Source organism: Camelina sativa, chromosome 14, assembly GCF_000633955.1.
Source record: "Camelina sativa cultivar DH55 chromosome 14, Cs, whole genome shotgun sequence".
NCBI lineage: Eukaryota > Viridiplantae > Streptophyta > Magnoliopsida > Brassicales > Brassicaceae > Camelina > Camelina sativa.
In genome coordinates, this window is record NC_025698.1 from 592,171 (window position 1) to 606,043 (window position 13,873).

Below are 13,873 nucleotides of genomic sequence, written 5' to 3' on the forward strand. Positions count from 1 at the left end.
AAAAAAAAAAAAAAAAGAAGAGAAAAAACTCACTTGTGTTGGCGGCGTATTGTGTTAAGTCAAACACGGACCTATCAATCACAATAGAATCAGATTTTTTTTGATTGTTCAAAGCATCTCCCAAGACCTGCAAACAGAGAATAAGAAGAAGAACCATCAATCGTACTAACATATTTGTAGTTCTAATAGCCAAAGTGGATAGGAAACCCCTAAAGTACTGAAAACCCTAGAATTTTGTATACCTTTACTTGCACGACCGAAATCAGATGAGAGACTAGATGTTGTTACAACAAACCAGAAGAAGAAACGGCAAATCTAACATGAAACGATTGGGAAGAAGACGATTTTTTTTATACCATTCCCATTGACGATGTCGTTCGTTGTTGTTTGGGGGGTCATCAATCATAAAAACCCTAATTCTGCTCTGAATCTTCTTTGCTCTTCAAAAATCAGCATCAATACGAATACGAGAGAGAGATAGTCTCAGTCTCTCAGATGGAGAGAGGAGAATCAATACGCCATTAGAATGCTTTTCTTTTTTTTCTTTTTTTGAACAAAATGCCATTAGAATGCTCTGTTACACTTTTTCTCATTGTTTGTTTTTTGTTTTTTTTTCTTTTTTCTATTTGGTGAAGAAGAAGAGTGTGTTTATTTAAGGAATATAAGCAGATGAGTTTAGAGATTATGTTGTTTCCAAAATAAAATAAAATAACACCCCTATATAAAAAAATATATATATAATAAAACCATAAAAGTTAAAAAGAAAATACTAACCACACCTTTGGGTAATTTGGGTTTTGCCACAAAATCGTAAAACAACATCATTTGAAAGATTCATGGCAACACGGCGCCGTTTGGACGAGATATGATAACGTCGTCGTTTGACTTGGTTGACAAGTCAACGCGAGAAACCTCTGTGGTGGTCAGAAGGTTTCACATTTTAGACGGTTTATGTTTAAGTTTTTTTGTACGTTTGGGACGCCGTTCCAACTTTCCCTAGTTCAATTTATTTGCCTAGAACATTTATGTGGCAAATTATATAATCATTTTTAAAAAGAACATTTTTACTTTTTCTCCGTTGATATATTTCTAGCAGTAAATTAAACAGATAAATAAAAACATTACCCATCAAAAGATTAACATATCCAAACCTAAATGATTTAGCAAAACATACCATACTATCTGGTTATTATATATCGCATCTCAGCTTAGTATATAACCACCCCAAAATTAAGCCGTTAAAAGTTAGAAGAAACCAGATGCCGGATATGTTTTCTTCTTCTTTGACAAAAAAAAAACAAAAAGTGCCCTCCTCCGAGATGCTAATTCCAGCTTGCTTCTTTGCCTACAAGTTTAGAAGTCTTTCCCTCATCCCCAATTTCTCTAGAACTTTTTGAGCCAACTTCTTCTTCTGCTTCTTCTTCGTCATGTCCAACATTCTCTGGAAAATTTTAGACACAACCGAAGTCAGCAAATCAAATTCATGCAACGCAAATGTAAAATCAGATTTATTTCTTTCTGTTGAAAACTAACTAACTCCCAAGGAAAATTTTTACAGATATGAAAACGTGCCTTTGATTGGCTGCTCTTCATCACCACAGAATTCATCAGATGTTGAACTTAGAGCAGTCAATTGATTGGCTGCTCTTCATCATATGAAAACGTAACTTGGATGATGTGTTTATTATATAGGAGGATGATGTTGAAGAACAAAGAGGCGAGTAGGACTACAAGAGTCGATCGAGGTTGATTGCTGCTACGTCAAATTAAATTTGATCATTTGCGTTAGTCGTACGATAAGTTCAAATTTTACACCTAATTTGACCACTTCTTATCACAAAATATATTCACCTTTTGTATAAAAAGGAACCACACGTACGTCCAAGTTGGAAAAGTTGCAAAACAAGATAAAACATTGACAGCCGATTGTTATATCTTTGTTTTCTCTAAAAACACTTCTTGTCACACATACGATACATTTATGGAAATAGTTACAAAACAAGATAAGACATAACATATACTTACTTGTAGGCATAGGCATTCGGTTAACCGTTCGGTTTCGGTTCGGTTGTATTCGGTTTTGGTTAGTTTGGATATAGTAATATAATAACCATTTGGATATTTTAAAAATTTTGATTCGGTTCGGTTTGATTTCTATCGGTTCGGTTTTGGTTCGGTTAGTTGAAGAGGTAACCATAACTAACATAAATTATGTTGAAATTAACCAAACAAAACTAATATAACCAAAAGTAACCGAATATAACCAAAATTAACCAATAATACATTACAGAAGTACAAAAAGGGGGAAAAATATTGATCTGATTTTACAAAATAGTATTTAATCTTATAAATTCAAAATAATAACATTTAGCTATATTGATTATTTAAAGTATTTAATTGTTTTGAATGTAGAAATAATTAATATTTTAAGTTTATTTTATAGTTTTGCATAATATTAAGTATATTAATTTTGGTATCTTCTAAATATTCAGACATTTCGGTTAACCATTTAATTGTCGGTTCGGTTCAGTTCGGTTTCAGTTAGTTTAGATATAGTATTTTACTAACCATTCGGTTATTTGAGGAATTTCGGTTCGATTTTGGTTTGATTTTTTTCGGTTCGGTTAGGTCGGTTATTTGGATACCGGTTATTTTGCCCAACCCTATAATTTACTTGTACGGATCTTTGGAAAGGAAGGGGAAAGTAGGAGGTTACAAAACAAGATAAGACATAATTAACATAACACAATTTCGCTTACCTTGAGAGAATAATCAGAAAAAGGAAGGGGAAAGGAGGAGGTTTATAGCAAGTTGCAAATTTTGCTTTTAATCAAAGATCTCTCTATCGTATAGTAGTGACATTGATAGTTTCATCCCATGTTTTAGAAATCGCTAGGGGTTAGTTGGGCAGTTGGGGTGGGCCTAGCGCCTAGCAAGAAAATCGGAGATTAAACGCAAATTAATCGGAAACTAGTTTTTTGGTTATTTTATTAAATTAATAGTAAATTAAAAATATATAGTACTAAATATATGTATAATTATGTTTATGTGAAAAGAAAAATATCAAATAAAATATAAAGCTATAGTATTGTCTTTAAAATTACGGTAAAAACAGAAAACGTAATATTAAGAAAAAAATAATGATTGTAATTAAAAGTTTGTACATTAGTTATTATAAAACATTATAAACTCTTAATTTAAATGTCTAAATAACAGAAATATATATATTTGATTTATATTTAGCTCCAAAAATAATCGGTATATACAAAATTATGCGGAAATTAATCGGATTAGACGGTATAATCGAATAATGAATGCTAGGTGGAGATTAGTGATTAATTGAGGCGGAGAGGGTGGGTGTAGCGATTTTACGGGACGTAATCAGTACTAGGCGGAGATTTTTAAAAGATGGTTTCATCACGTGCCACTCTAGTCCCAACACAAAGAAATATTTACATTTGTTTTTCTTAAACATGTTTTTGATGTCTCTCTTTATTAGTAGTACAGTTTACATCCGTTTGCCCATTCCGATAATATATAAATTGAGCATCTGATTAATTAAATAGGTTAAAACGTCATTTATGTTGCAACATAAACAAATTAAAGTATCTCTTTATATGCCAATAGGAAGCTTCGTGGAATCCCGTTACCTGATAGAAGGCCAAGTCATATAAACTGTAAAACGAAGCACATTTTCAACCCTATCTAGTAGGAATCAATCTCTAATGTGCCGCCATCTCTTTTAGAAAATATTGACGTTATTATTTATTTTTAATAATAAAAAAGGGTAAAAGACATAAAAACCTTCAACTTGTGAGATATTTACAGACCCAAACCATAGGCATAGAAATTGAAATCCACAAGAGAAACTCTTAAAAGCAAAATCGAAAAAACCAAAAAATCTCTCTTCTCTCTTTTCCCCCCTTTTGTCGACCGTCTTCGTGGAATCCCTTTTGGAGGAGAAATCAATCGTTGAGCCTCTAAAAGCTAAAAAGCATGATCTTCTAGTGGTACATCCCTCCACCTTCTTTGCTTGGAATTGTTTTGTGTCCTCTTTCTTTATGATTGGTTTCTCTTTATTTACCTCTCTGTGCATATGGGATGTATGTTTGTTTTATTCCCAGGTTCATTCCAAGGCCTACTTAAACAGCTTGAAATGCAGTGCCACTGTCGCTAAGATTATCGAGGTGTGGAGGTGACCGAACATTACCAGGGAATGTCAGTTTTTTTTCTCCTTTGAACTAAAACTATACCACAACCATGTTGTTGTTGTTGTTTAGGTTCCCGCAGTTGCTTCTTTTCCAAACTATCTTGTGCAGCAGAAACTTCTTCTCCCATTCCTAAAGCAGGTATGCAGAACCTTTTTTTACCTCTTCCCATTCCTGCTCTACTCTTTTCTTTTGTTACAATTCCTTTATATTTCTGGTGCAATGGGTTGTGGTGTTGGAGCCACAGGTTGGTGGGACGATTCTGGCAGCCAAACTCGCAACAGAACGTGGGTGGGCAATTAACATTGGAGGAGGTTTTCATCATTCTTCTGCCAAGAGAGGCGGCGGATTTTGTGCTTTCGCTGATATCTCTCTCTGTGTTCACTTTGCTTTTCTTCGTCTAAGGATATCTAGGTAACTTGTTTCCCGTTTGCTTCCATCAGAAACCACCTTGATATGTAAACAGATCATCCCCAACAACAACCCCCTTTTTTTCTCTCTCTTTTAACCTTGTCAAACTCAAACAGGGTTATGATAGTCGATCTTGATGCTCATCAAGGGAATGGCCACGAAACAGATCTCGGCAATGATAGTATGAGAGTTAAAACTTTTTCTTATTTTATCATGTTTTTGTCTTAATGGTTGTTCATTGTGGGGATAACCCTACTTACTGCTTTGTCTGTAGGTCGCGTTTACATTCTCGACATGTACAATCCTGATATATACCCTTTTGTAAGCCTTTGTTGCCCTCTTTGGAAGTCATTTTTTAAATTAAAACAAAAATCTATGCTTCCTTCCTTTCAACGCTTGTATCAACCTGCTCTGTTTTTTCTCTTACAGGATACTAGAGCTATGAGACTAATCGATCACAAGGTTGAGGTGGTGGTAAGCCTCCTATCCTCTTTATCACCTGGAATCAAAATTTTGACTGTTTTGTGTCATTTATAATAATATATACATTCCTTGACAGAGTGGGACTACCAGCAAAGAGTATTTGAAAAAACTTGATGAAGCCCTTGAGGTATGCTTAATCTCTTGTTTCCTGCCAATTTACATTACATATGTGGCGACGTTAGATCAGGATCATGGAATGTAAAACTGTAGCTGAAAGTTAGAAACTTGGTTCCTCTGAACATGATTAATCCGTAACTATCACACCATGTGGTCTTACGCAATTCTTAAGAGAGAACCTATGACCTACTCTCAGGTTGCTTGGCGAAAATTCCAACCAGAGTTGGTAGTTTACAATGCTGGGACTGATATCTTAGATGGAGACCGTCTGGGGCTTCTAAAGGTACTTTTATTAATACTGCGGATTTATATTTGCAGCAGAATATAGTTTCAATCCCGGAATTTCAATGTGACTCACTCTCTTGTGGCAGATAAGCCCTGATGGGATAACTTGTAGTGACGAGAAAGTCTTCAGATTTGCAGGGGATAGAGAGATTCCTATTGTGATGCTGACTTCAGGTGCGACATTATATATCACGTAGCTAGTTTTCAATGGAGAAAATTGAGTGATGTGATGATTATTTTTCCAGGCGGGTACACCAAGTCGAGCGCCAGAGTTATTGCAGATTCTATAGAGAATCTCTCACGTAAAGGCTTAATCCAAACACGGCGCGGGTGATCCCAATCGGCTATACTAGTTAAGTTTGTAGATTTTAAAACTTCAACACAAATGAAAAAGAAAAAAAAGGGCTTTAGATACGCACAAATTAATTAGGACTTAAGCAGTTTTTCCTTTTTCTGGAAAGCGATACATTATTTTGAAGGATCTCATCTCACTCGCACATATTTTGAAGGATCTTAAGCAGTTTTACCATAGGCGTCTTTTCTACTCCTAATCAAAAGTATAGGACATAATCAGAATCAAAGAATCTTACTATTCAAAGGAGTTATCTAAATTAATCAACAACATTGAAGATAGGATTCAAAATTCAGATAGAGTTTCATTATCCACTTTAGCCTGCAGCTCAAGCATCTAAAACCAGAGAATGAAAGGGAGTCAACCATATGATGTCATATTACACACACACACCTTACAAACTATATGTGTAGCTTGCAAGAAAACCTATAAAAAATATATATATATAAAACAATCCAAATTATGAACTCAGAATGGGAAATGGATTAGGATCATTTTTAATAACCAACATCATTTTAATAAGAAAATAGAGTTTAATCACAGTATAAAGTAATTTTTTGCTAAATCTTAGTATTAGATACGTTTATACTTTTTTAGTAACGAATGACAAAGGCATAAGTAAAAGTTTAGTTGGCATGGTAAAAGACGTGTGTGTGCGCCTTGCAATTGGATAACCAAGTTGCAAATATGGAACAGTGAACTTGTAGTAGTGGGCCATGATATGCTACCAAACACCATCCAACGACCAAATCTAAATATGTGAACTGATTGGGCCACGTGCAAGCGTTTTAAGTACACGCACCGTTCTTTACAACCAAGGCACAGTTTCAACTTTCAAGTAAGGCTATGGCTATATTAAGAGCTTCAACCAAGGCAAAGGTTTTTAAAAAGATCTTTTTTTCCAATTTTCCCAAAAATTTAAGGATTACATAAAATACAATCAAAGCTGGAAGCAAAAGTAAAGTTTTAAATGATAGTTTTCCTTAAAAAAAAAGTTTATCCATATTAGGAAGCTCTTAACAGAAATAATAGGGGAAAAGAATTGCCATGCATGAGCAAATTTTTTAAATGATTATCGCAATTACAACACCTCCATCGATGAGAAGTATATCAAAATTAAATGCTAATAAAAAAAATTTGAGTTGTGAGTTTCTCGTGGGATTTCATAGGTTCTCAATTGAGAATATTTTGTCCTCAAAACTCTACTATTAACTACCCATTGAGGGTTGTCCAAAAAAAACTACCCATTGAGAATATTTTGTACTACACTCTTAACTTTTTTTTTTGTTAATGGTACCACGCAAGTGAGATACCTTCCCGTTGTGATAGACTAGTTGCTACCAGAAGTAGGAAGTGTTATTTAGTAAAATTCTTACAAGTTTTTAAAAATATCTAAGTACTATCTAACAATATAGGTATAAAATTCAACATTGAATTGGCTTATTAGGGACGTGACATACATCATTGTTTACAAAAAGGCGAAGTAAAAAAAGTAATGTTGGGGGGTCGTAAAAATATGTGAATTTTGGCCACGTGGAAGCTTTGAATTACACGCGCCCTTCTTACTTTTTCAACCAAGGCACAGTTTCAACTTTTTTAGCAAAAAGTTATGTTGGGGTCGTAAATATGTGAATTGATTGGTTCTTCGACAAGATCTAAAACGTCGATCCTCTTTTCCTCGATATATATGACTAGTAGTAGTAAATAGTCAAAGCCCAACATTAAAACTTTAATAATCTACCTCAACATACACTATCCCTAAAGACCGTAGATTTAAGCTGAGCCACCTTCTTGTTGTGCTCCTGCTGCTTTGATTCTGATGATGGCTTTAGCCTTTGCATTTGGGGCATTGCTTTCGTTTTCTTTTCTTGTTTTGTTTAAGGCATTTCTTTCTCTCTTTTGATATTTATTAAAGGTTAATTAAAATATTTATAACTTACATACATCCAGTTTTACGTGAACCAATGGTTTTTCTTTTTTTTTTTTCTTTTTGCTACACCACACAATTTAGATAGAAGAAGAATGATGGATAACACTGCTACTAGTTATTATTATTATTATTATCATCATAAAAGCACAACATTAAATACAGGCCCAACATAGCCCAAACCATAAGTTTTTGGGTCAAGCCCATTTAGGAAATTAACACAGCCAGAAATTCGAAATTTATTACATAAAAACCCCTAAACACGATTACTTAGCTCCCCTTAATTACTTGCAGCCGAGAAGAACAGCGAACCGATTCCCTTTGAATCTTTTGGCTTCTGGAGATGGAGATCTTTCGCGATCTGGAGATGTTGGGGGAGGAGATCGAGGTTTCTTTTTCTTTAATGGCTTATCTCTCAGCCCAAGCAACTTTCTCCATGTCCAGTTAGTGGGTGGTGCAGACTCGAGCACTTCTTCTGCCGTAGCTCCTGGGCGATAAGCCAACTTCAGGTTATAACCATTATCACGGAGACTCTGAGATGAATCCAGGAAATCACCATCTCCAGAGATAATCATGGCATTGCGAGGATGTATATTCAAGTCTCTCCAAGCGCCCATTCTTGCCTTGATCTCAGCATCACTCACTTGTTTCTCTCCGGTCTCTGAAGAAACAAAAAAACAAATTCTCATATCAGGGTAAATGAAACCTTTCAAACAATTATCAAAACTGCAACTTCACTAACCGTTCTCACAATCGTGAATATGCACTCCGCTGGTTGGTAGTTTTAGTCTAGCCAGCACCTTCTCAGGAAGCTTAGTGTCATTTGCGATAACGCCTATGATTTCCACGGCACCTTGGTAGCCTAAGTTTCTCAGCGATCTCCTTATGCGCCAACCGATACTATGAACATCAATCTCAGAAGGTGGCAAGCAATTTTCGACGTCCCACCAAACTGTGATGGGCGCTTCAGCATTCAATTGTGACGCTTGTGGGTTAGGGGTACTTTGTGCTGAACCCATAACCTGAAACCAGTAAACCAGAGAAGAAGGTTTTTTTTTTTTTTTTTTTTTTTTTTNGTTAAGAAAAGGAGAAGCGAGAGAAGAAAGTTTAAGATTTATGAAAAAAAAATGATGAGAGAGAGCAATCTATATAGAGGGAACTTCGATCAATAAACCCCCGTGACACCCCATCAGAATGACAACTCATAATTTAGAAAAAAGTTAGAAGTTTCGTATATTTATCTTAGGTTGCTTTATGGGGCGTGGTGTACCAGGTTACCAAATATAGTAACTTAAGCCTGCGCTTTATTTGGATTCACCCGCACAATACTTTCCGATTTCAAAAACCAACATATGTAGTTACTAAATTTGATATATAGATTGTAATTTGATTAGTCTCTTATGTAAATCTTAACTTCAGCATTTTGAAACGATCACATATGAATTTATAAATAATTGATCAGTTTAGTAAATTTAAATACTACGTTTAAAATTTATTAATCAACCACAGCGACAGCGTGTTCAAGTTTGCATTCAAATATTGATCAATATAATAAAGTAAAATAGTAAAGTTACGATGCTGTCAACCAATTACATTTTTGGTTCAAGTTTGCATTAAAATATTTATCAATTATCCTTTATGGTATGAAGTGAGCCAATTGTTAAACTCTGACTCAAAGACCACCATGATTTTAGGCGTTGGAGTAAATTTTATTAACCAAATGACAGTTTGTTAGTATCTTTCACATATCTAATATTAGTTCATGAAATAAATATAGATCATTTTAGTAAATGAAGTTAACTAAACACTAATCTAATAGGAATTAAAAAAGTTGATTAGACTGACTTTTCCGAGGAAAACAATTTATGTTAGTGGGAATGTAGTGAAGAATCCGAGATAAGATCATTTAAGATCACTGACATTTGTTATGAAATGTTGGTTTAAATTTATATGAAGGACTAGAAGGAGTGAAGAAAAGGAGAAACAATTTCTTAAAATCATCTTCACCGGAAAAGGTTCTGTACCTTGTATTATTTCATGGTTTTTAAAGCTGTAATTGGGAAATTAAGGAAAACGCGTTTCTTCTTTACTATTATAATATTGTTAAAGAAAATCGTGTTTACTGTTTAGGTTTTTGCGATAAAACAACAAAACTACATAAGCATGCCGTTTAAACATATTTGTTTGGGACCTTGTTTTCCTTTAAACATACTATTATTCAAAACGATACTAAAGTAAAGTATGCTACTTTGTTTCCTGTGATAACAATTTCTTTATGTGAAAAAAATACAATTCTTTATACGATAACAAAATAAATAAAAAGGGATTGCGAATTCAAAAAAAAAAAAAGGACAGTTACAACTGTAAATAAATAAAACAAAAACCAAAAAGATGAAGAAATCATAATAACTGGGTCAGTAAATTGCTTATCGCCTCGTGCAGAGAGAGCTTCTTTGACAGCCAACTCAACTGAACGCATTCTTTGATTTAAATCTTCTTCTGTCTCCATCCTGGGTTTCCTGACATAGAAAATTGGTCTCTCTCTCTCTCTCTCTCACTTCGTCTCCTTTTGTTTTTTTTTTAGTGTAGGAACGTACGTACTACTTATGAAAAAAATGACGTACCTTACACGTTTTGTAGATGTAATGCTATATCGCTTTCTAATTTTTGTTTTCAAATATATTGCACTTTTTTTTTTCTTTCCTGTGCTGCTATTGATTTCACCGTTTCTATGTACAGTAATTTTATTATTTACATATGACTGAAGAAGTACAGAAAAGATCGAATACTCGAGCGGTAAGAAGATAAACAATCCAACTATATATAATATTTAGATTCCAACATATTTTATTCACAAAACTTGAAGTTGTGCTTAACTATATAAAATAAAATATGTTACTAGTATCCAGTAAATAATGATGCAATGAGTGGATACAAATGATCTTAAAATTAAGCATCCATTTTGCTATATGTAAGTAAAGACGGGTACTTTATTTCCCTTTCTTATTTTAGTGATAAATAAAATAAATGGAAAAAGTTGTTTCTGGAAAGGTCAAGAGATCTGGACCGTTTAATTTCGTCACGTTGCAACAACTGTGAGATTGGACGGTCATTAACTTAATCTAAACAGTTATATGAAAGATTATGTAGGACCGGGACGATCTATTAAACGTACCTTCTCTGTTCTCTCTCTGTAACATAGATATAAGCGGCCTGGCGTTCACAACAAGAATTGCTTTGGTTAATTAGTACCACTATCAGCACACCAATCATGTCTAGTGGCCCAATTAACCCTCAATCTTGATTCTAACCACTGAATAATTTACAACTCCATGGCTCCGAGGGAAGCAACGTGTTTCATGCTTGTTTATGGAGGCGTTAGAATCTGCTATGTTCTCAGTAGTCAGCACAACGTTGTTTTTTTTTTTTTGTGGTCGTCGTTTTGGGTTTGAGGATTATATGCTGAGAAGAAGCAAAGAGCAAAAGAGTTTTGGCGATTGTTTAGAGCCAATCAATCATGTTTAGAGAGTTTTTGTGTTTGGTTCTGTCCTTCTGTGCAGCTTATGTAATCACGCAAGTGTGTTGAGTTGTTTCCTTAGTCTGAAACAGAGTAAGAAGGGGTTACCAAAGAGAAGAGGATGTAAATGTAATTGTAAAATGTAAAAGTTTGATGATGTGATGATGAAGTGATAAACCTTGAGAACAGAGCATTATATTGAACATAAAACTAGAACAATCTATCTCTCTTATCAGATAACCTACAGAATTACAGAATAATGTATTCCTTTTTCTGGGAAACATCCATTTCATTTAACCAAAAACACATGGTAATATTTTCTTTGGGCAAATCTCCATAGATTACAGAAAAGATAAAAAGCCGGAAACTAGAAAAATGTTGCAGATAAAAGTCTTTAAAAACACAATGAAAAAAAAGAAAAACTCTTCTTCTCCTTCCAATTTGGTCACAACACAACATGTTCTTCACTCGCTCTTAAAGTGGCTTTCCACTTGTCTTGATGTCATTTCTGATTGCTCCTTGAATCATCTTAACGATGAAGTACTGACAAGTACAAAAAAACGGATTTCACTTGTTTACCAAATTCGAACAAGACAAATTCACCAAATTGTGTCACTCTTTCTTACCTGAGCGCCGATGATAAGAGGGATGAGTTTCTTTCCTCTATCATCAGAGTAAGATCCATCTACCATCTTCTTGTCTACATGAATTGCTTTCCTCTGGTTTGTTGCTACATCAGTTATTGCCTTCACCAAGTTCGGGATCCACGCTTCACCATTAGGAAGAGCCTAAACCAAACCAAGAGCAGGTAAGCAACTTTCAAAAGTCCCCCACAAGTCGGATCAAATCAGAGATTCCAAAAACTCAAACCTTTTCGTCGTTATCGTTCTTACTGCATCTTCCGCTGTTCTCTGCATAGACTACCGCGATTGCAGAATCCTACAAGCCAGTAGAGAAGAATGTAACTGATTTTTGCTACAATGAATCAAACATTGGCAAAACTATTGTCGGAGATGGGTATAACCATACCTCAAATTCTTGTTTTCGCATCTTAGAACCAGCACGGATAGTTTTGAGGAGAGAATCTGATCTCTTGGAGGAAAAAGTTTCGTAGGAAAGTTCATCGGGAGGTGAAAATTGAGCATGAGTCAGAACAAGCAAGGTTTTGCACCATATCTCTTTTCCAAAGGTTTGGGTGATTGCTTTAACAACTTGCTTATCTAGCTCATCGACTCTATACACATCCAAACGATCAACATAGAGCAAGACATCTATGGTTCTATTCACAAGAAACCTGCCCAAAATCCGAGAAACACACACAACTATCATAAGACTTCCACACACACACACACACAGCTTTAGCAGAACAATAAACCCCATTGAGTTGAGCCTAAACAGTATTAGGCATAATACACAATTTCAGCAGGACAATAAACCCCATTGAGTAAAAAAAACTGTCATATGAACTTCGACACACACAACTGTCATAACTCCTAAGACTTCCACACACACACAGCTTCAGCAGAACAATAAGCCCCATTGAGTAAAGCCTAAACAGTATTAATTATATTACTCAATACTCATAGTACACAATTTCAATACTCATAGTACACAATTTCAGCAGAAACCTTACAAAAAAACATTTTAAGCACATATTTACGTAGCTTAATTAATCACGAACATATGAGATATACGCAACAAGCAGATCTAATAACATCAATGGAGAGCTAGTCAAACACAAAAAGTCACTCAAACCAATCAATATAATGAAGGAGGGATTCAAATACGGACCCTTTGATTAACTCGAGGGCTTGGTGATTGACATATCCAGCTTCCACAAGTCCAGGGGTGTCAATAATGTTGATAGTGAACCCTCCCATTGTTCTTGAACACATCACTGGTCTCAAACCTTCAGCCTACAAAACCATCAATATACTTACTTAATCCACATAAATTAAAATAAAGGTCAAATTCAAGCTTAAGGAAACTAAATTTACATACCTGGAAAGGACTGACACGGACGACTTGTTCGCCGATAAGAGAATTGACGGTGGATGATTTCCCGACACCGCCTTTACCCAGAACAAGAACTGTCATAGAGTTCATATCCTGCAATTACAAAAAAAAAAAAAAAATCCCCCATCATCCTTATTAATCACAACGGAGAATCCGAGAAACCGACTCAACATCAAAGAAACAGGAGGGACCAAAAAAACAAACCTTTTGCTTCAATTTGCCGAAGAATTCGATCAGCTTTTCTTGGGTAGCCACTGGAAATTGCTGAAACCCGAGCCACTCACGAACGAGAGACCCCATCACTCCAAAACCCTTTCTCCAAAATAAGTAAAATTTTATGAGTTTTGTATTTGGTTTACAGCGCTAAAACCCTAGAGATGACGATGATACAATAAACGGCTGAAAGCGATAAGCTTTGGAGGAGCGTACCGTTGTATGAGCTTTGTGGTTTTGAGGTTTTTGGAAGAAGCTCTCAAAGCGTTGTTCCGGAGAGAAAATAAAACAAAGGCATGGGTGACCTTATCGGAACTCTCTTGTTTATTTAGTTGCGACTAGTT

General features: G+C 35.0%; 3 protein-coding genes and 1 long non-coding RNA gene across 31 annotated transcripts in view; 1 reads left to right on the forward strand and 3 right to left on the reverse strand.

Annotated features, from left to right (window-relative positions):
- Positions 1-657, reverse strand: part of LOC104738704 — an 8,794-nt gene extending 8,137 nt beyond the window's left edge. For 23 of the 27 annotated variants that reach the window (XR_002035222.1, XR_002035226.1, XR_002035216.1 and 20 more), the window contains exons 1-2: positions 243-656; positions 34-127 (exon numbers count right to left, since the gene is read on the reverse strand). This is a non-coding gene — a long non-coding RNA (uncharacterized LOC104738704). Of the gene's footprint in view, positions 1-33; positions 128-242 lie in introns of all 27 variants that reach the window. The other 4 variants (XR_002035228.1, XR_002035220.1, XR_002035212.1 and 1 more) reach the window with 3 other exon arrangements.
- Positions 3,273-5,838, forward strand: LOC104743111 (histone deacetylase 2-like). Its single transcript, XM_010464227.1, has 12 exons — positions 3,273-3,297; positions 3,880-4,010; positions 4,125-4,187; positions 4,281-4,349; positions 4,456-4,622; positions 4,736-4,800; positions 4,894-4,940; positions 5,049-5,093; positions 5,179-5,229; positions 5,416-5,502; positions 5,591-5,678; positions 5,750-5,838. Exons 1-12 carry the CDS (start codon positions 3,273-3,275, stop codon positions 5,836-5,838), a joined length of 927 nt encoding a protein of 308 aa, XP_010462529.1.
- Positions 7,937-8,815, reverse strand: LOC104738708. The gene is made up of 2 exons (XM_010458897.2): positions 8,526-8,815; positions 7,937-8,444 (listed from the first exon to the last, which is right to left on the reverse strand). Exons 1-2 carry the CDS (start codon positions 8,800-8,802, stop codon positions 8,068-8,070), a joined length of 654 nt encoding a protein of 217 aa, XP_010457199.1. The 5' UTR covers positions 8,803-8,815; the 3' UTR covers positions 7,937-8,067.
- Positions 11,550-13,846, reverse strand: LOC104738709 (translocase of chloroplast 33, chloroplastic). Of its 2 annotated transcripts, none has more exons than XM_010458898.2 (8): positions 13,746-13,846; positions 13,521-13,628; positions 13,302-13,409; positions 13,092-13,216; positions 12,330-12,594; positions 12,171-12,239; positions 11,927-12,088; positions 11,550-11,843 (listed from the first exon to the last, which is right to left on the reverse strand). In XM_010458898.2, exons 2-8 carry the CDS (start codon positions 13,614-13,616, stop codon positions 11,775-11,777), a joined length of 894 nt encoding a protein of 297 aa, XP_010457200.1. In that variant the 5' UTR covers positions 13,617-13,628; positions 13,746-13,846; the 3' UTR covers positions 11,550-11,774. The 2 variants fall into 2 exon arrangements, with proteins under 2 accessions (XP_010457200.1, XP_019091831.1); XM_019236286.1 differs by having other exon boundaries at positions 13,521-13,632; positions 13,746-13,813.